At 35.2% G+C, this 26,671-nt stretch overlaps 2 protein-coding genes across 2 annotated transcripts in view; one reads left to right on the forward strand and one right to left on the reverse strand.

The window, feature by feature from the left end:
* Positions 1 to 1,352: 1,352 nt before the first annotated feature.
* On the forward strand, positions 1,353 to 2,577 carry LOC135223875 (cytochrome c1, heme protein, mitochondrial-like). Its single transcript, XM_064262782.1, has 2 exons — positions 1,353 to 1,505; positions 1,946 to 2,577. The coding sequence occupies exons 1-2, from the start codon at positions 1,482 to 1,484 to the stop codon at positions 2,168 to 2,170; spliced, it is 249 nt and encodes an 82-aa protein (XP_064118852.1). The 5' UTR covers positions 1,353 to 1,481; the 3' UTR covers positions 2,171 to 2,577.
* A 765-nt stretch (positions 2,578 to 3,342) lies between these two features.
* Positions 3,343 to 26,671, reverse strand: part of LOC135223873 (glucose dehydrogenase [FAD, quinone]-like) — a 44,831-nt gene continuing 21,502 nt past the window's right edge. The window contains exons 2-14 of the mRNA XM_064262781.1: positions 18,267 to 18,509; positions 16,783 to 16,985; positions 15,688 to 15,877; positions 12,250 to 12,384; positions 10,239 to 10,360; positions 9,556 to 9,612; positions 9,217 to 9,330; positions 8,906 to 9,062; positions 8,235 to 8,392; positions 7,919 to 8,096; positions 6,639 to 6,712; positions 5,940 to 6,091; positions 3,343 to 4,752 (exon numbers count right to left, since the gene is read on the reverse strand). Of these exons, the coding sequence (XP_064118851.1) occupies positions 4,602 to 4,752; positions 5,940 to 6,091; positions 6,639 to 6,712; positions 7,919 to 8,096; positions 8,235 to 8,392; positions 8,906 to 9,062; positions 9,217 to 9,330; positions 9,556 to 9,612; positions 10,239 to 10,360; positions 12,250 to 12,384; positions 15,688 to 15,877; positions 16,783 to 16,985; positions 18,267 to 18,399 (1,824 nt within the window). The 5' untranslated portion in view covers positions 18,400 to 18,509 and the 3' untranslated portion in view covers positions 3,343 to 4,601. The remainder of the gene's footprint in view (positions 4,753 to 5,939; positions 6,092 to 6,638; positions 6,713 to 7,918; positions 8,097 to 8,234; positions 8,393 to 8,905; positions 9,063 to 9,216; positions 9,331 to 9,555; positions 9,613 to 10,238; positions 10,361 to 12,249; positions 12,385 to 15,687; positions 15,878 to 16,782; positions 16,986 to 18,266; positions 18,510 to 26,671) is intronic.

The raw sequence follows: 26,671 nt of genomic DNA on the forward strand, positions 1-26,671 counted from the left end.
TCAAGAGGAGGAGAGACCTCTGCCCAGTTAGAGCTCTCAGGGCATATTTGTCACGAACAAAAAATTTAAGAGGATCATCCAGTGCATTATGGTGTTCCGTTAAGGATCCTCAAAGGCCCCTCTCGAAGAATGCATTGTCATTCTTATTGAGGGAGACAATTAGAGAAGCTCATCTCTTATGTGAGGAGAACTTCGGTCTCTTAAAAGTGAAGGCCCACGAAGTGAGGGCGATTTCAACGTCATTGGCATATCAGAAGAATATGTCAGTTAGACAAATTATGGACTCGACGTTTTGGAGGAGCAACTCTGTTTTCGCTTCTCATTACCTCATAGAGGTAAGAGTAGATTACGAGAAGTGCTACTCTCTGGGCCCATACGTAGCTACGTCTTCGTTATTGGGCGAAGGAGTTACTACCTCCCTCAACCTTAACTTTTAGTATGATAGACCTTTTATTTGAGGTTTGTGTTTTTTAGGTTGTCTTGAGGAGTGGTCTGGTTGAGATGGCACCCTCAGTCTAGCTAGATAGATAAAATATCTAGTCTGCAAGGTTAGGTGGTTAGGTTGAGTAAGGTTGCAGTTAATTAAAAAGGGGAATAGGTAGTGCAGAAGTCTAGTCACGTTGTTGGTCTCGCCCCGTTTGACAGACACTATTGAGTGTTTTCAGCATAGCAGGTCTCATCCTGGCTGGCGCTCCTAAGGGAAAGCGACTCAAGAGGCAGGAACTTTTGAAGTCAGCTACCTTAGCAGGTAAGGAATCAAGGTTTTTACCTACAACTTTTAGTTGTTTCCCAACGATGTTGGCTGTCTTTCACCCACCTCCAAATGTGTGAATCAGCTATATATATATAACTGCCAGGTAAGTTCTATTCATAAAAATGAAATATTTATGATAAAACAAAGTTTTATGAATACTTACCTGGCAGTTATATATATATTTTAAGGCCCACCCACCTCCCCTCAGGAGACAGGTTGGGCAAGAGATGATCTGAGGAATAGAAAATGGGAATGGTTCCAAGTACCACCCTGTAAGGGTTGTTAACCACCTAACCGAACACCTACCACTCGGCGGTTGCCGCGAGTTTTGAAAAATCTGCCGGACCGATAGAGACTATAGCTATATATATATAACTGCCAGGTAAGTATTCATAAAACTTTGTTTTATCATAAATACTTCATGTTTATAGTAAGTTAATATTACTAGTTCAGCAGTCACTGTCCTCATTAGTTAGAAATTTCAGTATATATCTATCTCATAAATGTATTAAACAGGTTTAAGCCAATTTTGTAAAGACAAATATTTTACTTCCTGTGAGTAAACTTATACGTAAATTGTTTTGATGAAAAGGATTTTATTATTTCATTGGTTTAATTTCAGAATTACATCTTCTCCTTGTTGACTGGATACTGTGACCCACCTGCTGGTGTCACTCTCCGAGATGGCTTATACTACAATCCTTACTTTGTTGGAGGTGCTATTGGCATGGCTAAGGCTCTGTACAATGAGGTGAGTTTTTAGTTACAATTTTTCAGGGTGGTTGCTATGTAACCACTGAATATTTTGTAATCTTGCACTGACCTTTAAATTTAGCATGCCTTCACTTTGTTCAGTCCAATTTTTGAAAATAGGGATGATAAAATAAATCAAAATATGGTTTTATATCTGCTCTCGAGTATTTCTTTATGAAAGTGCAAAATGTGATTAAAAGGGGCAGAAAACAGTCACATAGGAAATTAGCTTGTAGAAATCAATTTGTATTTATTTTTATACCCAACAAACCTTTGGTCTTAACTACAAGAAATATGAAGAGGTAAAAAACTCGAAGATTGTAACCAGCAGCCAGTTAAAATACTGTAATCACTGTGATGAGTGAAAGGCATAGCAAGGAAGTCATGATCTGGGACCCAAGCTTGAGATATTTGTTTATAAATTTTTTTTCTCCTCAGGTTATGGAATACAGTGATGGTACCCCAGCCACAGCCTCGCAGATGGCCAAGGATGTAGCTGTATTCTTGAAGTGGGCAGCAGAGCCTGAGCACGACCAGCGCAAGAAAATGGCCCTGAAGTGTATCATGATGTTCTCGCTATTGACTGCCATTACGTACTACATCAAAAGACACAAGTGGAGTGTACTGAAGAGCAGGAAGATTGCCTACAAGCCAGTTCGATAAGCTAATGACAATTCAACAAGAGCAAATTAGGGAATTAGGGATTAGATATTTTTTTTTAAGTCCCTGGTAAGAAACCATTCAGTTCTCTAAAATTATGGCAAGTTGTTTTCTACCATGTATGAATGTTTTATAATTTTCATGTTTTTAATTCCCCTACTCTGTACATTATGTCCAGTGGTAGTCAAGTAAATGTTACTGTAGTTTTTATCAATTGCCCATGTGATGGAAATCTGGTTTCTACTGTGTAGGAAGGTTGACTAATTGTTAATAGGAATTGACAAATGGAAATTACTTTGGGACAGGTTGACCAGTGTAAATAGATATTTATAAGGCAATTATCCTCCAAAGGGTTGCCAGAAAATTGTCATGTACATTACCATACAGAAAAAAATATATACCATTTAAGATTTTACTTCTAATTATCCATTGTACTTGGCACCTTTCAGTGGTTGGTTGCTGTGAACAATTTGGCAAATCTAGGAAGTTGATTGCTTGACTAGAAACTTGTAATAAGCTTTCATTGAACATTAAAGCTTCAGTACCATGAATATGTTTTGCCTTCTTGGTGATAATGCAAGTTTATATTACAAAGATCATAACTGTATGCTCCATCTTGAAGGACATCATAGGGCTCACAGCTTTTAAGGTTTCAGTCACTTTTTAATTATTCAATTTTCCAAATGTAGTTAGTCTTGACGATTTACAAGGATGCAAGACCTAATAGGAGTTGGCATTTACAATAAATTACAAATGGAAATTCTTGTCCTTTGACACTTTCAAGGATTGCACATGGAACTCACGTTTAGGACATTTACAATCATTACAAGTGGGAACAATTTTTAACATTCACAATAATTTAGATATGGAAAACAAATGAAGTAACCTTTACTTTCTGAAGTGCATATCTAATATCTAATGTAAAAATGAAATCCAGTGCATTATTCAAAGGAGATGTAGTAGTGTTTCAACCAAAATTGTTAAAACTTATATGAAATTTACCGAACAAAACCTAGATTACACCCATACTTCCATAGATAACCACTAGTTTTGGCCAGTAAGGATTTTTCAAGATCAGTTTCAGATAAATAAACCAATGCTGTGAAGGACCCATAGACTTCAGTGCAACACCAAAAACTGTTCAAATTATTTGAAGGGTTAAATTAAGAGCAAACTGAGGTGGGTTTGACACTTGATACAAAAATGATTTGGAACTTTGTTCCTAAAACAAACCTAAAGACTCCTCGTTCAGATACAAAATTAAGCACAGTGTTTGCCACCATTTTTTTTTTTCAGCTGAAAACAATGAAAGGCAAGTAGGAGAGAAAATTTGTCTAGAATAACCAGCCTGTCACGAGCCTCAATAATTTCATGGAAACTGACATTTGTGGAAGACGTCCACTGAGGTACAAGAATGTACACATAACTAATCTATACTAATTTGCTTACAATATGACATAGGTGTTCTAACTTAGTTGAAATAAACCCCATTTCCTTGACTGAAGAAAATGCTCTTTTCATTAAAAATTCAGTCCACAAACCAAAAGGGTTTTGGACAACTAGATGATGCTGCATAGAATACAAACAAGCTTTAGTTAAGTTTATCAGTCAGTTTTTCCCAAAATCTGAAATGGATTAAAAGTGTGAGTTCTAGTGGTGTGGTAAGAGCAATATAATGTGACCCAGAAAATAAATGACATGCAAGGATCTAAAGGAAAAACTGGGAGATGGGAGAAAACCCAAGTACTACTAAGAAGTAATAGTGAAGAGAGGTTGAACATCAAAACAGAAGTAATGTACTGGAATGGTGATACATAGAAAACAAAATGAGAGGAAGAAAAATTGGATGGATTTCTGAAAATAAAAATTGTACATCTCCAAAGCATAAGATTCCAGTACAGCAATGGTTTTTATGAGAATACCTTGATACCAATCTGACAAAACTTGCTCTAAAATATATACACTGGATATTTTAATGCCCTAGTGGTAATTACAGTAATATAATATACTTTTTAAGAAATACAGGAATAAAAAAATATATTCTTAAGAATTGCACACTGCTCTCAGCTGAAGTACAGAACATTACTCATGACATTCAAGAAAAACAGGAGTAAACCGTCATGCTTAACTAAACAGCTAAAGAAATTCTTATACGATTTTGTAACAACAACAAAATGGTTCATGTAACCACTGTAATAGTATACACTACTGTTCTGAAGGATTCTGAAGTGACTTGAGCATCAAGAGAGGTACTATTAAGAATTCTGAACTTCTACATGCTAAAAGTTCTCATGCTATGGTATAAATATGGCTTTTGTCACTTGCATGTTTATATAGATTGTCACAACAGTGTCATCAATGCTGTACAAAGATCTATGTAATTTACATGCTGGGGAACCAATGGACCAGAAAAGTCCATCAATTTTCTTATTGCTCATAAAGGAGTGATAGGAATACCCCAGTCTTCCTTAATGAGGTCAGCGGCACGTTCTCCTATCATGATCACTGGAGCATTAAGATTGCCAGATACGATCAGTGGCATAATTGAAGCATCTACGACTCTTAAACCTTCTGTGCCTCGTACCCTGTAAATAAGAGAATTTATTCAAGTTCCTTGTACACTTCAGGCATAAGTGGGACACACTGCCCAGTCAGATAGGAAAATCACTGGCATGTGGTAACATTCCATTTTAATTATTTGCTCATATTGATTTAGGCATTGTGAATCTCAAACATCTCTTATAAAGTTAACAGTTCTTAATATTTCATCACTCAAGGATCATATGCTTTATGCTCATCATTAAAGCTATGGAAAGAACTTCAACCTACAACACTCAATTATTATGGAATTAAAATAAGGTCTTTTAAATATGTGAAGTGATGAGAAACCTTAAGGAAGGAAGCAGTGACGAAGAAATTTTATCCAGGAGGGGAAATCCTGAAACCTAGAAGAATGTTATCTTGAGTACAGATGACAAAGAAATTGAATTTGATTACAGTAATTACAAGGTGATACATAACTAGCAGAACCTTAAATAGTTAAAAAAAAGCACCATACAATACTTAAATAGTTATATATTTGGCTGATGATGAAGACCTAGAAATTCAATAGAATATAAAGATTGGGGATCAAGAATGGTTATACAGAAAAAGTGTCGGCAAATGTACAGGTATCAAAAGTGGTTTATTGGGAGAAGTTGTAAGCTCAAGACACTAATGGCAAGGGCAAACAGGAAAGTAAAAGATTTTTGGAATTATGGAATGGGTGATGAAAGAATTAAAGGGAGCAAGTTGGAAAGGAGAAAAATGGGATGGGGGTACTATCAAATGAACAGAATGAAAATTAAATGGAGGTTGCTGGCACAGGGGGAGATACAAGTGTGGGATATGTCTGTTGAACTGGAAACTGTTGGCATGCAAGAAACTAAAAGACAACAATATCTTAATTGGAAGCTGCTCTAATGTGAAGAACTATGACAAACTCTGACGTCTAAAGAGTTCAGAAGAGCAAATCACAATTATACAATTCACAAAAAGTTGTCTACCTAGGAAAACTTTAGGTAATAATATTAGTATTCATATTTAAAGTAAAGTTCTTTCAAATATGTACTCTAAAACTTTCAAGTGATTGGCATAATATTGCAAATGGAAATACTTTAATCTGGTTTCAAAGTTTGTAGTTTAGCCTAGACTAGCATACCCTTGTACAATAGTACAGAAATGTGGAAGTGAAGACATTTCAGCTAGTGGATAAGTTCTAGGATAAACTTACTGTAATCGATGATTCACAACTCCATATGGATCTGAAGGTGGTGCCATTTTACAAGTACCAGCAGGATGGTAAGTTGTAGTTGACATGTGTGCAATAAAACATGCCCAATATTCATCAGATTCAACGATAAGGTGCTTACATCCAGGCAGAGGCTGTAGACAAATTGTACCATCAGGTAAAATAAACAATTCGAAATATTTCCTTGTAGTATTGCATTACAAACAAAAACTGAATACAGTATACTAAATACGTATTATAAAAGTTACTGGTACCAAGCTCTTTTATATGTTTCAACTCCCTGTTTAACATGCACAGTTCTGAATAGCTGTTTCTGCCAATGCTGCTATCATTTTAGTTATGTATTAATAATGGGTTATTTGAACCTAATACAGTGTAGATACACTGAATTTCATTTCCAAACTTAATATTTTTACTTTTGTCCACCGTCTGGCCCACTATGCAATGCTTGATAATTAAATGTTTACTCATCTTGACTAAGATTTCTAATATACTGTACTTTCAATAATGAGATCTTAAGACAGCTTACAGTGAATAAACGCAATTGTAAAAATTACAATGACTCTCATTATAAAGCCAAAGGTCATAAAATCTGGAGACCACTGTCTATGCTCACTTCTCTTAAAAGGTATCTCTCAAAAGTGTAATCCTCGAAACAATGAAAAAGATCAAAGACATTACCTGATCATGAAACCTGGCTCCATAGTCAACTTTCAGACCTGGTGCATTGCCGATTTTCCTGGCAAATTTAACACCTGTAAACAAATTCAACGATGATTCAGCATTAAAGATTACAAAGATTCTTCTAAATAAAAATCAAACCATTTTTGAAATGTACTAAATCAGTCAGATGTTGTCAACCTGAAATTAAACTGAGTACATATATGTTAAATTACCTCAGCTAAATCTTTAATATACCCCTGAGCACATGAATATTAAATTGGTGAATGTCAAATTGTGTAACTACATACGTCATAATGGCTTAGTGATAGTTTAAGGACTACCTAACATTGTGAATGAAAAGGATCACTAAGAACACAAGTTAATTGGAAATTATGCTCATGAAATATTCGCACATTTTTCTAATGAATCTTGGTAAAAACAAATTAAAGGGAATGATTAAAATTATATGCTTCCATGAAGGCTAGCATAAGCGAGGGGAGGCACAACTATTGAGATATTTATTACAAGAACTACTAATTCACACTGTCTACCCTATGTGAAAACATTAAAAGAAATGACTACTGAATGGAGGGCAAGGCAACTTTTAGTGGAAACGGAGCAAAAATAAATCAATAAGTACAGGTAAAAGTAGAACTCATTGTAAATATGCAAAAAGAGTATTTTATGAAAGTACTGATAGAAACATAAGTAATTCAACTAGACTTTGAAAAGTACAAAATTAGTCTCTAATGAGAGCTATGCGAGGGAAGGAATGACTTGATACAAACAGAAAGACTGAAAAAAAGGACTTGACAAGCATGGATACAAATGAAATGACAATAAACAATTTCATAAAAACCATAGGACAATTAGAAGTACTCGCAGTAATCCATTGGTGACGAGAAGTAACTGAATAATCATAAAGCAAAAACCCACTGAATACTTTAAAAAAATAAATAAATAAAAATAAGTCAAAACATTAAAATATACACTATCATACTACAGAGTACATATGGCACAAAAACCACATACATGTCGTAATGAAATGAATGAAATATGATATTTATGGAAAAAATGCATGAATGCTGGGAAGTAGAGCATACATCTAACTGTGTTGGGGTTGTAAAGAATGAGAGGGTTTGGTTGGAGGACAGCTGACTGTGAGTGGGCATATGAAGTGGAACTTTTTTTTTTCTCTCAGCTGTCACAAAGTGAAAAACTAGTTTCACAGTACGTAATACTACAAAGATTGTCTGTCTGTTTCCACAACTAAGTAAACGGTAGAAATTTACTCCTACCTCTAATTAAAGTTCTAACATCATCAGGATGACTGAAGTAGTTGGGATCAATATTAGGGGGAACCTTAGGATCATTTGATGCCAAAGTAATTGATCCTCTGCTTTTTGCTCGCGTCAACATGGGACCAATACAAAATCCATCTTGGCCTCTTAGAGGCCCAAAATATTCATTATAAAGCTGTGAATGAATAAATATAATTAGTAAAAGACATCAGAAATAGAAACTCTATTAAGAAATGTGCCACTGTAATATATGTAAACTAGTTTTTATACAAGTCTTATTATATGTACCCAGAATCATACAAGTAATTTGTACCTCTCTCGTGAATCCAATTAGGTCGGAAAGGAAAATACCAAAATCGATGCCTGGGGAACCAGATATTAGTAAATATTGAAGGTCTGGCCAATGGGGATCACCTTCTTCTGCTAAACTCCAAGCATTCCCTTCAACACCAAAAGAAGTTGTGAAGGGACCTGTATTGGAATTATAGTGAAGCACATTTACCAAAAAGAAATGTATATTTACTTATGAGAAATTTATGTCATTATCCTGCATTTGTAGGTGGATTTCAAAGGCCACCTCTACCCTGTGAGAATTTAGATTTTCAACTGTGGTTTGGCTAAGCTTTTCAATAAAATTCACAGCTAAATACTTTTAAACAACATATAAGCAAACAAGAGGAAAAGCAAAGGATTGAATTTACAGAATGGGGTTTAAAGCAAACTTCTGTCAGTTTAGAAAAAGAACTTGTGGAAGTTTAATAAAATATTTCCAAAATAAAATTCAAATTGTACTACACCAAAACTATCTTAATTATTGCAAAAATGTCTTAAATATTTTAATTTCATTTCCTCTACGACTAGCTCCCGTCCATTGTTTCTCTTTTTGTTTTTCTTCAGGCTTGGACTTAATAACATTAAGAATTATGAGTACAAGTTCAGTAACTAGTTACTACCTCCATATTAAACCAAATGTACATACTGTACCTTGTTTGTCATGCACGTATTGCGCAACACCTTTTGGATTAATAAGGTTAAAGAAGCTGGAAGAAGTTGACCTTCTGGTAGTCCAAGTAAGTCCAAAGATAGATGGATGGTCCTGAAAGTTTTGACCAACTCCTGGAAGATCTACAAGAACTGGAATCTGAAATCAATTCTTAATGAAAGCCTGTGTTACTCAATTTTCCAATATGTAATCCAGTTTACATTTGTGACAAACAATACAGACTTCCATAATATGTACTGTTGCACTTGTGGTTACCACAGCATATTCTAAGGTAGCGAGAGCTTTAACAAACCTTATGTTCTTGAAGGTGACGTGCTGGTCCCACGCCTGACAGCATCAGTATATGAGGAGAAAAAACAGCTCCAGCTGATAAAATGACTTCTCGACGGGCAAGGACAGTGCGAAGCTGTTGGATGTTTCATGTATACTCTATATAAGGTTTTGCAAATTCAATTAATTTTACATGATGAGCATAATGTACATTGCACTGATATAAATGAATTTACCTCGCTAAAAAAGCCAAGAATAAAGCATATATTGTAGCTACCAAAGCACATTTTAATGATTTTAAATGAGATATCAGTAGGTCAAAACTTCTTCGTCTAAGTTAAATACAATGAACCTCACTTACCTTTCCATTTTGTAAAAAGCGGACCCCAATCGCTTTCTTCTTATTGTCAAACAGAACCTATAAATATTAGATATGCTATTGGAAATTTATGTAAATGCAGCATAAGAGCACTAATCTCAGCTTTACATTTAAGGTTTACGATAATCTGTTTAATTGGAGATGGCAGTAAATATCTGCAACTAATATTTTTAAAGCTAATCATCATTGGCAGAATGGAGACATGTCTTTAAAATGTTGAAGGACCTATAATTGGCCCGGTAAGGCTGAAACTTCAAGATGTTCAAAGCAGCAAATTAGGAAAACATAAGGACCAAAAATCAATTAGCGATCTCCTTACCTTCTTGCCATCAGTAGGTAAGTAAGGGTTACAAGATTGCATGGTTATAACTGAAATCTTTCTATATATTTATGAAATTCCCAGTATTATTGTCTTTATTGTTATGTATCACAATATAATACAACAATGAACACTTATTTTTTGGTGCCTATAAGGGGAACAAGAATCAATGAACATTGAATACTACCAGTATTACCCTAATATCATAACATATGGTAAAATGGAACACAGCAAATACAGTATACTCTCTTAACTGTGTTCAACTTCATTATGCAACTGATATTTTATTTACTTGAAACACTATGAATCCGAGAACTTCACAATTTAAAATATTGTACTAACTTACCTGTGTGACATAGGCATTGAAAGCTACATCTAAGTTTGGCCTACTGGCTGCAGGTCTAATATAAGAAACTGCTGTGGATCCTCGTATCCCGTTTCTGTGCGTGAGATCTGCTACTGAGAAACCTGCAAGTAACAATTGTACAATTAAAGAACTGCCAAGAGTTTGGATAATTAGGATCAAACAATATGAACAGCTATTAGGCCCATAAGCAAATACAGAATTACTGGGAACATTTAAACAACCAGTTTTGTACTGTACATTACATCCAGGTGATTCTTCCGCCATTCAAAAACCTCAGAATTGCTTTTTAGTTACTAATCCCCATTGTTGAAATTATCAGTATAACTCACTATTATTCAGTCATGTAATTAGTGTAATTAAAAGATGAATAAGGACTAAAATAATGAATAGAGATTGAGTGCACCTGGCTATGAAACACGTTTCACATACATCAAATTATTACTGATGAAAACTATTTGATAACGGCTCAAGTTGCACTCTTCTATGCTTTGAAAAGTGTTCAACTGATATTAATTTACAGCAGAGGTGAGGTACTGTACTATAATGACTGAATTCTGTTCTCTAACTTTTATATCAACATCATATTTCAATATTTATGGCATAATGAATTGTGGGAATAACCAGGCACTAATAAGTGTCGGATAACTAAGTTGCATTTAAATTTCCATCTCATACTTTATTTTTGGCATAGAAAACTCACGGTTACAGGGCATAAAATGTACCAGTGAGCATACTTGAAATATAATTTCTGTGATGGCCAGATTTTTCTTTCTGGGCAACATTATCACCATAAAAGACACAAAATGCTTCAGTAATACTGCCAAAACGTACGTAGTTTTCTCAGTAAAATTTTGTTTGGCTATCAGGTTTTAATTTGGTTAATGAATTTGGCAAGTGGTTATTGTACCTATATCTCTCCTATATGATTGTAGATAAAGAGACAAGTCTCCATTAGACGAGTTGTCATTGTTGGGGCTATTGGGCAAATCCCAAAAATCCCCATATTCATGGAACTGAATGGGAATCCTAAGCATCCCTATGTGCATACCAACTACGTACCATTATGCAGTACTGTAAGTACTTAAGAAGAGAAAGAAAAAGTGCGACACCGACTTACAGTGGATTTGATCTCACGTTCACAGCGTTTTACAGAGCCTTTAACTTGAAGTTGCATCACGTTACAGTGCTGTAAGCGCCGTTGACAGCGCTAACAGCAAGAACAGACATCAAGTTAACGGCGCAGTGCTGGAACGGATCCCCTGCTGTAAGTCAGTAATACTTAGTGTCCATTCTACTTAAGGCTAATAAGGTGGCTTGGTAAAAATAAAATTTAAAGGATTGGGAGTAACTTTTGGCATTTAGTCAAGAGTTCGGCAGTCCCCGAGTTAAGGTGGTTTCAACGTAAGTCGATCCGATTTTAAGACAAAAATATTCATTAAAATTTGTCTCCGACTTAGGGTAAAAATCCAAAGTTAAGGCAAAATTAGGCTATAGGTACTAGTTTCTGAGCTCTTTCATGTAAATAGGTAAGTGTTGCCATCATGCCAGTATGCAAGCCAACCCCAGGTTTAAAGGTAAGGATTTCATCACTTTTTTTTATTTTACCAATTTTTAAAAGTTAAGATCTGACGTAAGTTGCAGCATCAGGAACACATCTCCTTTGTAACTCGGGGACTGCCTGTACATGACAAATAATTAGTTTTCATCGTCCATGTACATGAAAAAAATTTGTTTTCATTGTCATAAGTTATGTCCATATAATACAGTAATTTACCATACTTAGATGTGGCTCAAGCAATTTCAGTAAACCTTTTTGAAATAACTATTTCATTTGTCTGTACATCCTGTAACCTTGTGTACTTCTATCAAATTAACACCATATTTGTTAGAAACTTGATTTGAAGTCAATGGCCCTTGTGGGCATGTTCCATGCGTTTAAGATTCATGTTCCGAATAATAAATAACAATAACCATAATAACACTGTCTTACCTATCTGGTCTGGTCCATTTGGATCAATTGTTCTGTAACCCAGCTGTTCACCAGCCTTCAGAAAGCCATTCAGCAGAGGGGTCCACCATCGCTTGTCATCCACAACCAGAGGGCCTCCTTTTCCATGGTAATCCCCTTTAAAAGAGAAAAAAATATATACGTACTGCAATACTATGTATTTCAACATTAAAATATAAACACCCAAATTACTGACTTATGACAGTATTAAACCATTAACTTTATCCTGTGGATGAGACACCATTCTGATACAACTAACAGTCAAGTAAATTCATACAGTTTTCCTCTATGCCTTGGAAAGTGATTAGTAGGCTAATGCTCGCCAGTGTTGCATCAATGCAAGAATGCAGAATTGCCCTAAGGTTGGTTGGTTCACCTATATATATGGTTAGCTTAGGATAAGCACTATATTATGTACCCTAGTACCTATGTGTACTGACACTTTTCAGGTAAGGTTACAAGGGTCTAGGGGAAGGTGATGTTCTTATTGAAGTAGGGCCTAGTCTTCTAGATTAAGTTAGGTTATGTCGAGATCAATGCTTTTATTGGCATACTACTCTACTTTCCCGTTTGTGGTTGGGTTAGCTGGGTAAGGGGAGGGGAGTTCCCGAGGTTGTTCCCGTCTCTCTGTTTAGCAGTGACCAGTGTCCTCAGGCATGTTAAGGTACTCTAGGGTAGAGCTATTCCCCCCCCCCTCTTTTTTTTAACATGTTTAAGTTCTTTTACCTAACCCAGATATTTTAAGTTTTAGAAAGAATATACCTAGGTAGTAGTGTCAGGCAACTGTAAGTATTGGTAGATCTAGGGTACTATTCCATGGCGGCCTGCAATATGGCAGTTGCGGTTTTTCTATGCAGTTTTACCTCCTGAACAAGAATTTTAAGTAATATTTATTCGGACGACTGTAATTAAGCCCCGGGGGCCAGTACTAAACACGGCGAAATACATTGAACGCCTCAATCCCTAGTGGATGTCATATCCATGGTTACGTTCCTTGCAGTCTGTGCGGAACTATTCCGTAGAATTACCTAAGTATTTACCATTGTGTGTAAAATGGCACTTTCACGACTGAAATTAAGCAAAGCCAGTAGAGAACCAACCCCAACCATTACACGAGTATCTGATATGGTACTAGGCTAATAGCGATTAATGAAGTCCATTCTATGTCAAGGTCACAGTAGGTCATTGACAGTCATTAATTAAGACCACTACTACCTTTCATGGTCATAGTAGGTCACTGACAGCCATTAATAAAGTATATTCCTTGTTAAGGTCACGGTAAGCCACTGATAGCAATTAAAGAGTTCATGACCTGTCAAGGTCACAGTAGGACTCATTTGGACAGGTTAGGACTACCATGCACCCTAATGTACCCTTGGTTTGGTGGGGGTGAGGCCTGTCAAATCCGGTCAAACGTCACTCGGTCGCCCCAAAAAGAAGCAAAGAATTCTGATAAAAATTCATTATTTACTACCTATACTCTCATTTTTTTCCATCTGTCCATCCGCCTGTGGTGTTTTTGTATGGTAACACTGCGTCCCGGGCTTTAGATAGTTACACTACGTGTAAGTTTTAGGTAAATAAAAGGATATCTGGGTGTACATTTGAAACTGAAAAGTGTTTTAATAATTTACTGTATGCGAATTACACCGTTAATATTCGAAATAGGATATTATTATAATCGTTGAATGTAAGCTGAATGTAACTATCTAAAGCCCGGGACGCAGTGTTACCATACAAAAACACCACAGGCGGATGGACAGATGGAAAAAAACAGAGTATATTATACTAGCCTAGCTGACAACCGCCATGTTGACAATATAAATATATAAATAAATAAACCATTTAAACCAAATCACTGACATTCCTCAACGTCAGAAAATATCTAATACTATATCCGGACTTAAAATAATATGGAATTAAACAATCAGGAGAATGCAACATACACAATGTAGGGGAACATTATTCCCGGACACAAACAAAGGCGAATGGATAAAGTTTGCTGTTGAATTCCAAGGATAACCAAGTCTGAAGTGGAAAGGTAAATAAATGGAGTCTTATTTTAGTGAGTCTGCACAATTTCGCAGGACATTTCAACTGCATTTTTTAAAATACAAATTCTATAATTTGCGCTTTTGGTGCGTGATGTTGTTTCTTTGTCAGATAGCTACATTCCACCGTCCATGTTAGTCGCTGTATTAATACCTAATACACCTGTTTAATTAACAGGTATATATAATTCATGGTTCATTTTGCAGTTGGAGATGCCACAACGTTAATTGTTCCATTTTTCTAACTGAAAAACTAAGCATTTTCTGTTAATTTAATAAGGGGATGGCTTCATGGAAAAATACACCTAAACACTGATCTGTTAATTTTACAACTTTTTAAACACTTTTTGGATGTTCTCTGATCAGTGGAAATTTTGAATCCAAATATGGAACTCCTCCATCTCCAAAGACACCACAACTGATCCATGGTAGGACTGAACCCAACACGACAGAATTTGGTCAAGTTCCCCTTTATTTGTATTGATTGTTTGAGTCAAGAGGTCACTGTGGCTATCAAAATACATATAGTTAGTGAAAAAAGGGACCGGTAGATCTAAAACACATCCTAAATTAGGATGGAATTCGGGAAATGTAATACTACAGTATAAAGTAATATTCAATTGAATCCCAGCCGACACCAATGTAACAAGTCACTTCATATGCAGCTACTTAAAACTTTAGAATCCAAAAGTAGCGGAGAAAATTAATGAAATTTTAAAGAACCACATCTTGTGTTGTAAAATTAGTTGCTGATGGACGAATTTCCGTAAAAAAAAAAAAAAAAAAAAAAAAAAAAAAAAAAAAAAAAAAAAAAAAAACAAAAAAAAAAAAAAAAAAAAAAAAAAAAAAAAAAAAAAAAAAAAAAAAAAAAAAAAAAAAAAAAAACGGGAAAATATCAATGTCCATGTAGAACGTGACCATAAAAAACATATAAGTTTTGGTAAAAAAAAACAACCGACTGGTTCTGAGTATCTAAAAAGAGAGAGAGAGAGAGAAAAAAGAGGATTTGTTTTTTGTTTGCTCTGAACTAACTTTTTGGGTGAATCTAAAGCGAAAGCGCATAGTTCTACTGAGTGATTACCCAGTTTCCTCCTCTTCCTCTATTCTCTCTTCTCCTATCCTCTCTCTATCTCATCTATCGTCTCTCCGTTCCAGCTCAAACTCGCCAGCCCCCCCCGTCCCCCTCGTCCTCTATCTCCTTCGGGCTCTCCCTCATCCTTACGTCTTCCTCCTCCACCCTCGTCTCTCTCTTTCTCTCTCCCTCTTCTCTCTCTCTCTCTCGGTCTCTCTCTCTCTCTCTCGCAAAAATTTCCAAATCCCTGGAAGCAACAGCAACAAAAATAGGAACTTATGAAATACGTCAACTCACTGGTGGCTGCATTTCTGGTCCCTCGATAATCCTCAGCCTTTTTGAAATACTTCAGGGCGACGTCATAGCCCCATCCGGGATTGCCCAGCGCCTCCCAATTGTCGTAATCCCTCCTGTTACCTCGGACGTACATCATAAAGTTGATCGTCGTAGATCCGCCAACGACGCGCCCCAGGGGAAACGGTGATCTCTGGTAAAAAAAAAAAAAAAAAAAATGAAATAAAAAAATTATAAAAACAAGAACTATGTCTAACAACCAACGCAGCACAAATGTGGATGTAAAGGCTGTAGTACGAGAGGCACTCTTTAGACCTAGGTACTAGGAATGGATGATGACAAACACGCGCCCAAGGGGAAACGGTGTTCTTTGGTAAAATAAATAAATAAATGAAATGAAATAAAATGAAAAGTTAAAAAAAAACAAGAACTATGTCTAACAACAGAGCGCAAAATATAATGTAGATGTAAAGGCTGTATAAGACATTCTTTAGACCTATAAGTACTAGGAATGGATGATGACAAGCACGGGCCCGAGGGGAAACGATGCTCTCTGGTAAGAAATAAATAAATAAATAAATAAATATAATAAAAAGAAAAGTTAAAAAAAGAAGAACTATGTCCAACAACAAATAGGGTACAAATGTGGATGTAAAGGCTGCCCTCACGAGAGGCATTCTTTAGACCTATAGGTACTAGGAATGGCTGATGAACTGATGAAAAGACTAAAAGTACTTCATTTGTTCATATACTGGAGAGACAATTTCATTTGTAACATTGAATTAATAAGTTATAGATAGCAACAGAATGATTATTATTATTATTATTTTTGCTATTATTTAATAAAATCTAGCTTGCCATTGGTATCAGTAATTTTGAATATTTTCAACTGAACTGTAAAGGACATTGGAAAGATCGAAAGGCTACGAAACAATTCTAAATAAAATGAATAAGAATAAATATGTAAAACATTAACGATGAATCTAAGTAAAGCATTATTTGTAACATCTGGTTTCAATAAGAACATATGTGCAGTGTAACCAAAAAAAAAAAAAAAAAAAAAAATAGAAAAAGTAAACCGTTTTCCCTTGCTCTTACATTGTTCTTGAATCCCTTCAAGGAATACTTCTGCGGCGTGGTCAAGAGATTCCAGTCGGCGTCCCCTTGGATTAAGGCAAGGTTAAGGGCGGGGACGTTGCTCTCTAGAGGCGGCTTCCCTCCGGCCTCCAGCAAGAGAATTTTCCACCCGGCCACCTCCGACAGACGAGACGCCAAGACTCCGCCCGCTGCTCCTGACCCGACTGTGGAAAAGTCGACCAAAACAATATTACTTTCTTTATTTTTTAGTTTACGATTAGATTCATGAATGTAAATCTACAGTAAACCCGTCTATAGTTAATAATTTTTCCAAGATCAAGCGTTGAAATAACAGAACAGAAGCAAAGCCATATTGTTCCCCACCAGAACTCAAAATGCCAAGAGATGGTTGTAATCGATTTCAATCAAATATTATTACCTCTAACTCCACTTAACCTTGGTGACTGGTGTAATGCGCCAATCCGAGCATCAGACTCAGTCCGTCACATTTCTGATTTTGTCATTAACTTCTGCTTTTGATTTGTTTCTCATATCGAAAAGGAAGTTTGGCATTCACTATCTGAACTTTTCTCGGTATCCCACACAATTCTGCTGAATCATTATACTGTCATGCACCTTTCGTCTTACACTAAAATGCTGAAACAATCCTAATAAGTTTTTTTTTTTTTTTTTTTTTTTTTTTTATGCATAGACCAAGCAACCCAGTGCCCTGATCTACCCTACGCCCGAAAATGGGTTTGGAGGCTCTTGAATCATCCGCGGAAGCATGCAGAGGAAAGAGATAGTTTGACGCAAGGTTGCATTGGGACCTTGGTCTGACAGAGACACTAGTTAACCTTACGTACGCCGCTAGCGAAAGGGGAAAGAAGCAGAAGCTGCTACATCAAGCGGTTTGGACAAACAACTCCAAATAAGCTCACAGAAGGAAACGAAGCCATGAGCAGTACGTTAATAAATAATTGTAGGCCTAGTCCTAGGGTAAATATGTCAAAAGTTAATAATAATAATAATAATAATAATAATAATAATAATAATAATAATAATAATAATAATGATGACACAAAGAGACTATTCAGTAAAGCGTTGACCTTCACACCTGTTAATATACTCTTTTCCATCTGTCCATCAGCCTGTGGTGTTTTCGCATGGTAACACTGCGTCCCGGGCTTTAAATGTGTAAGTTTTAGGTAAATAAAAGGATATCTGGGTGTACATTTGCAACAGAAAAGTGTTTTAATAATTTACTGTATGCGAATTACACCGTTAAGATTCGAAATAGGATATTATTTAAAGCCCAGGACGCAGTGTTACCATGCGCAAACACCACAAGCCGACGGACAGATGGAAAAAAACAGAGTATAGGCACCAATAGGCCTAGGCCTAGTGGCGGACATGTTCAAAGCAAACAGTTGTATAATATAACAACAACAACAACAACAACAACATAAGGAGTCTATTATATAGTAAAGCATCGACCTCCTCACCTATTATGAAATCGTACTGTTCAGCCAACTTGTGCGAGGCGTCGTAATCATGCGAACCAGCGTCGTGCAAGATGGCGGCTAAGAGGATCCTCAGCAGGTAGATAGGAATCATTCGAAGGAGCCGGGCTGTCATTGTTCTGGTTGCGTTCGGTGCGATCCGCTGCACTCCAACTTGCTGTTTATTTTTTGTTGGTGTTTCTCTCTCCACTTCTCCGTTTATGGAGGTGACATCTGCTTCTCTCCCTGGGACGAATGGAGGGGTAAACATTAAGACAGTAGAGGAAATATATACAAAAAATGGATGTTATTCTTAGAAAGGTGGAGAAAGAATGAAAGTATCGTCGCGTATATCATTTTTGTTTCGTTTTTTGCAGTTTTTCGCTTTTTTTTCGTGTAGTGAAAGTGAAAGCTATATCTGACCCTCCCACTGCGCTAAAAAAATTCATATTACGAAACGCGAAAAAAATAGTCATCTCGATAACTTACAATAATGCAAAAACAATTTCATAAGAAATATTTGATTTTGAAATAAATTACGAAATGCCACTATTTGTAGGCGAAAATGGTGGGTATTTCTAACGAATAGTTCTCCAGATTGTGACGTATTCTATTGCGAATATTGAAAAGGAAATAAATAGACATTAATGAATGTTTATAGGAAAATAAATGGTTACACGTCAATTACACACACCGCTGACAAAGCTATCATATGTCAGGTCACCTCCTGGATGGGTGACCATCCACGACATACCCTCGATCATCGTTAAACTTACTGACAGGTCTCCGGGTTTTAGTTTTCTGAAAAGAAAACTTTGGTGCGGGCTTTTTACTGTCCGCCCTCAGATCTTAAAAACTACCGAAGCTAGAGGGGTGCAAATTGGTATGCTGATTATCCATCCTCCAATCGTCAAATATACCAAATTGCAGCCCTCTAGCCTCAGTAGTTTTTAGTCTATTTCAGGTTAGATTTAGCCATAATCGTGCGTCTGGCATCGATATAGGCCAGGCCACCACCGGGCGGTGGTTAAAGTTTCATGGGCCGCGGCTCATACAGCATTATACCGAGACCGGCGAAAGATAAGATCTATTTTCGGTGGGCTTGGTTATACGATTTACTTGTTCAACTGTTTTCGTACGTGGAGAGAGAGAGAGAGAGAGAGAGAGAGAGAGAGAGAGAGAGAGAGAGACGTCTTAATATAAACAGAAGAACTGTTGTATAATATTTTATCTGCAAATGTCAACACTGCATCATATTGGCAAACATTTGAGAAATATCTGTATAATAGACAAACGAATATTTACCGACCATGACTTCTATTTAAATAATAATCAACAAGGTGCATGACTCAAGAAGAATGGATTCCCTACAGAATTATGTATCACGAAGGATGCATAATTGTACTATAATATATATATATATATATATATTATATATATATATATAAATATATATATATATATATATATATATATATTCAAAATTCTTACGCAAAAAGTTTCTTTACTACAAAAAATTACTCTTTAGCATCTCAATAAAGCTAAATTCATAACTTTTTTTGAGGAAGTTGGGACAGGTTTTATTTTTTAAAATTTTTATTTATTTATTTTTTTCAATATGAGACTACAACTTACATATAGAAATATCAGAGTTTTGATACAATTCTCTGGTAAAAAAATTCCTTTTCAGTAATGATTTTTCAGCGACTCAATAGAATTAATCTAATAATTTTTCTTAAGGTAGGTAGAACGGATTATATCATAACTGCACAGCGAAAAAAAAAATCAGATTTTCATTTATTTATTTTATTTTTCCGTTCCGCTCTGTTAACGAGTAATGATAGCTAGCTAGTTCGCGTCTCTCTCACCGGCGTTGAAATCTCCGGCAGCTGCACGTTACGCGATGGAAAATAACTTCTGATTTATGACGTCACCGCCGCTCGCTGGAATTTCAACTCACGCTCATATTTCTACAGAGATTTCGGAATTCATCTTAAAAATAGTAAAAAGTAACGAAAATACGAAAAAATGTGGTTAGTGTCACACTGGGGATACCACGGTGATATTTCTTCAGTAATTTCAGATTTCTTTAAAAACAGTATAAAAAATAACAAAAGAAGGTTGGTTACACAGTGGGGAGACCCAGAGGATTGGGGGCGACGCCCCTCTCAGAATTGAGGTTAGGTTGGGTAATCTTATGAAATGTAACAACAATATTAATGATTCTTCAGATGTGGCCTTGTTCCAGTAAAAATGGCAACTGTTCACGAATGCGTGACCCTAAACATAAATAAATAAATGAATAAATATATACAAAATGAAAAAAATAGGAAGCCATAAAGAAAATCACATAGTCCATCTGATGAGATACATAAAAAAGAACAAATAAAAATGAATAAATAAAAACTAGAAATAAATAAAAACAATAATATATATAAAAACTATAAAGAAAAGCACACAATCCATTTGACTATATAGATAGAAAATAAAAAAAAATAATGTAAATAGATAAATAAAAACATAAATAAAAATAAAAAGTTGTAAATAAAAACACTAAAAAATCCATTTGATCTTATAAAAGCAACAAAACAAAAAAAAAATTTAGAAAAACAAATAAAAATTAAAAATTGTAAATAAAAACACAAAATCCATTTGATCACGTAAATGAAAAAAATAAAAAATAAAAAGTTGTAAGTAAAACCTATAAATCCATTTGATCACATAAATAAATAAAAAATAAGAATAAAAACATATAAAAAATGAATAAAAATTAAAAGTTGTAAATAAGAGCCACAAAATCCACCAGAGCAGATAAATAGAAAAATTAAAAATAGATATAAATACAAAATTAAAAAAACAAAAAGTTGGGGATAAGAGCCACAAAATCCATCTGATCAGATAAACCTCGTTTAAGAGCGGCAGGGAAATCTATTTATCAAAGTGGCCGCCCCTTTCCGACGAAGGACGTTCAAATAATAATTTATCTGACCTTGTGATATAACGTATAGACATTTTTAAATCTTGAAAAACGTGACTTTGTGTCTCTCTCGCTTATTTTGTGTGTCTTTCTGGCTTGGTGGGGGGGGGGGGGGGGGGGGGGGGGGGGTGTGAAGGAAGGGGGAGAGAAGAAGGACAAAGGACAGGTAGGCAGACAAACAGAGACTGACACATCGTCAAAAAATGAATTTCGGAAATGTCAGCTGAGGGTCAAATTTCGCTGGAATAGAGGAAAGCAGTTGTACCATTATTATTATTATTATTATTATTATTATTATTATTATTATTATTATTATTATTATTATTATTATTATTATTATAAGATGGCTGATGATGCTGAATGGATGATGATGATGATGATGATGATATGATGATGATTATTATTATTATTGGTTTTTAATGATTTGTGATGCTGAATGATTATTATTATTATTATTATTATTATTATTATTATTGGTTTTATAATGATGATTTACGATGCTGAATTATTATCATCATTATTATTATCACAAGATGACCAATGATGTTTGATTATTATTATTATTATTATTATTATTATTATTATTATTATATTATTATTATTATTATTATCATCGCCGTAAAAATCCAAGACTCCAACCGAGAGCTAAGCCATAGAAAGAGAGAGATGGACGCAAAGAAAAAGACAACGCTGAGTCTGGTTAGTACTTGGACGGGTGATCGATAAGGAACGCCACATGCCTCTAGCGAATAAGCCACTGTGACGTAAATTTCATCAAGACCCAATAAGCTCTAGTTAATTAAATGAAGGTATGACAAGAGCTTTAATAAGAAAAAAAATCACAATTATCTCTGGCGGTTGTGCAAAAAAATTTATTTAAAAATAAACTAGGAAACACTTCAACGTGGAATTCAATTAATGCTGCAATTCTAAAAGTCTAAAATGTAATCCAATCTAATTATCTTCTTGTATCGTATGAGTCCATATGCTAAGCGCAAAAATAATGAGCTATTCTGAAATATCAGCCAAATGAGAGAGAGAGAGAGAGAGAGAGAGAGAGAGAGAGAGAGAGAGAGAGAGAGAGAGAGAGAAGTTGGCGCCAAGTCACTTGGGTCTAAAGAAATTCATTAAACAATCTTTGTTTCGCCAAGTAGTATAAATTATGCAAATTAAAATGTAATATGAAGGATAATTAGATAAGAAGCAATAATTGAAAGCAACGTGACGAGAAAAACTTAACTTGATTAACAAGCGAATGATCTCAAGTTCATTTCGAACGGATAAATTTGGCGGGAAAGATCAACTGAGCCTACTGTGCTACGCATTCAGATCTAAGAACCTTAATTTATTACCTGGTCGTCTGCTTTCACGACAACGAAAGGTAAAAAGTGAAAGTTCGCCGCACCATTTGCATATTATAAGTTGAGCATTTTATTCTTTGGCCGAAGTTATAAGGAAAGAAAATGATTTCCACAAGTATAAGTCTAAATAAATAAATATACGACTAATTCACTGAACAAAAAGCTGTCGAAAAGCGAACGAATGATTAAGAGACTCATTACCGGAAATGCGAACACCATACTTTTGTTCTGGAGTGAGAGAAAAAAATACGGGAAGAATATATAAGTATGGTACATTATCATAAAAAAAAATTGACCTTGGGAGGCCATAGTTCGGGAAGGATCTTTCCATTGGCGTGGATAAGTCTAGGAGGACAGATACCGGTGCTAAGACCTCTTCTTCCTACAAACCTATCCACACCTACCACACGTACACACACACACACACACACACACACACACACACACGAGACGGGATGTATGAGCTCGTAATCAAGATAATCGCGGGAAAATATCTGTGCGGTTAAAACAAAAGAAGCCATACTATAGACGAGGAAGCAGGCAATTCATTAAAGAAAGAAAAAAAAAAACTGAAACTGAAACGAACAAAGAAAATAAATTGCCTACCCTGACGAAGATACAAGCATTAATTTCAGTATCTTTACTCCATTGCTGAGAGAGAGAGAGAGAGAGAGAGAGAGAGAGAGAGAGACCTTACCTTACAGACCTTGACAAAAAAATTCTTGGGGGGGGGGGGGACGGGGTTGCCTCCCCAGGGTCCCTCAGTGTGAGGCACCTCTAATGTCTACCAGAGAGTTGCTAGTACATCTTCCGGTATATTTTGCATCTTCCAATCTTGGATGGTCTGGGATGCAGTTTAGATATTTGTCGAGCTTATTCTTAAACACATCTACGCTCACTCCTGATATATTCCTCAGATGAGCTGGCAACGCATTGAATAGACGCTGCATTATCGATGCTGGTGCGTAGTGGATTAATGTTCTGTGTGCTTTCCTTATTTTTCCTGGTATAGTTTTGGGCACTATTAATCTACCTCTGCTTGCTCTTTCTGATATTTTTAGTTCCATGATATTTTCTGCTATTCCTTCTATCTGTTTCCATGCCTGAATTATCATGTAGCGTTCTCTTCTCCTTTCTAGACTATATAATTTTAAGAATTGTAGTCTTTCCCAGTAGTCTAGGTCCTTAACTTCTTCTATTCTAGCTGTAAAGGACCTTTGTACACTCTCTATTTGTGCAATATCCTTTTGATAGTGTGGGTACCATATCATATTGCAATATTCAAGTGGACTACGAACATATGTTTTATAAAGCATAATCAATGTGTTCAGCTTTTCTGTTTTGAAGTGCCGTAACAACATTCCCATTTTTGCTTTACATTTTGCCAACAGAGTTGCTATTTGATCATTGCATAACATGTTCCTATTCATCATCACACCAAGGTCTTTAACTGCTTCCTTATTTGTGATGGTCTCATTATTAGGTCCCTTATATGCATATAGCTTTCTTTCTCTGTCTCCATAATTTATTTTTGATTCAAATTTATCAGTTAAATACCATCCTATTTACCTCTGCCCAATCAAATACTTTGTTAAGGTCTCTTTGTAGAGCGTTCCTATCTTCATCACAAGTAATTTCTCTACTTATTCTTGTGTCATCTGCGAAACTACTCACTACCGAATCCTTAACATTATTGTCTATGTCTTCAATCATAATAACAAACAGTATTGCAGCTAACACCGTACCTTGCGGCACACCGGATATTACCTTGGCTTCATCCGATTTCTCGTCGTTTGCAATAACTATCTGTTTTTCTGTTGTGTAAAATTCTTTTAACCATCTTCCTACTTTATCCACGATATTGTGTTTTCTAATTTTCTTCGCTAATATATTATGGTCTACTTTATCAAAAGCTTTTGCAAAGTCTAAATAAACCACATCTGTTTCATTTCCACTTTTCATATTTTTGAATATGTTCTCACGGTGGACTAACAGTTGGGTTTGTGTACTTTTTCCGGGTACGAAACCATGTTGTCCTTTATTAAACAAATTATTTTTTATTAAATGTTTCATAATATTTTTCTTCATTACTCTTTCATACACTTTCATAATATGTGATGTTAGACTCACAGGCCTATAATTACTTGCCTCTAGTCTTGATCCACTTTTGAAAGTAGGGGTAATAATGCCAATTTGTGTCATCATAAATCTTGCCTGTATCTACACTTTGTCTTAATAATATTGCAAGTGGCTTTGCGATAGAATGAACTACTTTCTTTAACAAAATAGCAGGAATTCCATCAGGCCCTGCAGCAGCTCCATTTTTAATTTCATTAATAGCCTGCACAATATCAGCTTCATTAATATCTATGTCAGCTAAATATTCACTATTTTCATCCCTTACTTCTATATCATTATCTTCATTATCTATTCTAGGGGTGAATTCTCTCTATATCGTTCTGCCAGTATGTTGCAAATTTCCTTTTTTTTTTTCATTCGTTAATCCTCCCTTCAATTCTCAGAGGCCTATTTCTATTCTTCTTTTATTCATCTTCTTCGCATATGAGTATAATAGTTTGGGGTTTTGCTTGATATTTTAATAGGGTTTTTTCTTCCAAGTCCCGTTTTTCATTTTCTTTTGATTGTATAATCTTTTGTTCTGCATTTTCTATCTTACTTTTTAGTTCTATAACTTTCCATGCATTTTTTTCTTTTGCAAGACCTTTTTTCCACTTTCTGATTTTCTGGAACAAGATCCTTCTGTCTCTTGGTATGCATGAATGATGTTTACTTTTCTTCTTCGGTATATATTTTTCCACTATTTTCTCCAATATTTTATATAATATCTCCGTATTTACCCTTATGCATCACTTACGAAAATGTTATCCCAATCTTTGTTTAATTCTTCATTAATTTCTGACCATTTTATATTTTTACTGTAGAAGTTGTATTTTCCATATCCTTCCCACTTTTTCATTTCTTGCTTATCTCTATTTTCACTTGCTTTGGAATGAACTGTTAATTCTATGACATTATGGTCTGAAATACTCGCATTATAAACTATTATTTCTTTAACATAATTCATCTCGTTCACAAATACTAGGTCTAAAATATTTTCCTTTCTTGTTGGCAGGTGATTTATTTGTTGAATGTTGTATTCTAGTAGCATATCTAATAGCTTTTCAAATTGCCTCTTATCTTCTGCACTACTATTACTCTCTTTTTTATATGTATAAGTACAACCACAATCTCCTATTCGTTCTTTCCATTCTACGAAAGGAAAGTTGAAGTCACCAGATAGGAGAATAGTCCAGTCCTTGTGATTTCTACATATATCATCCAATTTTTCAATTATTAAGTCAAACTCTTTAGTATTAGGAGGTCGATATATTACTATGTTCATCAATTTTTCAGATTCAAATTCTACCGCTATTAGTTCACATTCTGAGTTACTATATTTCTCATATATTTTTCCTTGTTTTTTGTCTTTCCCATATATTGCGGTTCCCCTTGATTCCTATTTTTTCTATCTGATCTATAAGTTTGGAACCCTTTTTATTTGATCATCATTCCCAGTCTCTTGGGAATACCAGGTTTCACTTATGTTCATTATATCTATTTTCTTTTCATTGGGTTAGTTCTTCTAATACTCTATTTTTCTTTTTGAGTTACTCGTAACTAAACCCTGCGCATTCATCACTATGATGGTTTGCATGTTTTCTCCTTCATTTAATACTGGTAGTAATAAGGATTTTCCCATGTCTCTTTCCTGTTCTGGTATGTTGTTCTTTTTTTCATTTCCAGAAATTCTGACATTAAAAAATCCAACTTTTCCATAATATTTGATCTTCCTTCATCATAATTATTCATTTTGTGTCTGAATCTGCAATTTTCTCCGTTTCTGCAATATCCTCTTGCATAATAAATACAGTTATTATCTCTTGAGTAGAATTTCGGAGCTGATGCTTTGAAATTTTTTGCTGACACCTCTGCATATCTCATTGGTGGTTTGCTTTTCTCTTTTACCTGATATTCTTGATTTCTCTCTTATTTGTTTCTTTCTTATTTTG

Source organism: Macrobrachium nipponense, chromosome 10 (assembly GCF_015104395.2).
Source record: "Macrobrachium nipponense isolate FS-2020 chromosome 10, ASM1510439v2, whole genome shotgun sequence".
Taxonomy (NCBI): domain Eukaryota; kingdom Metazoa; phylum Arthropoda; class Malacostraca; order Decapoda; family Palaemonidae; genus Macrobrachium; species Macrobrachium nipponense.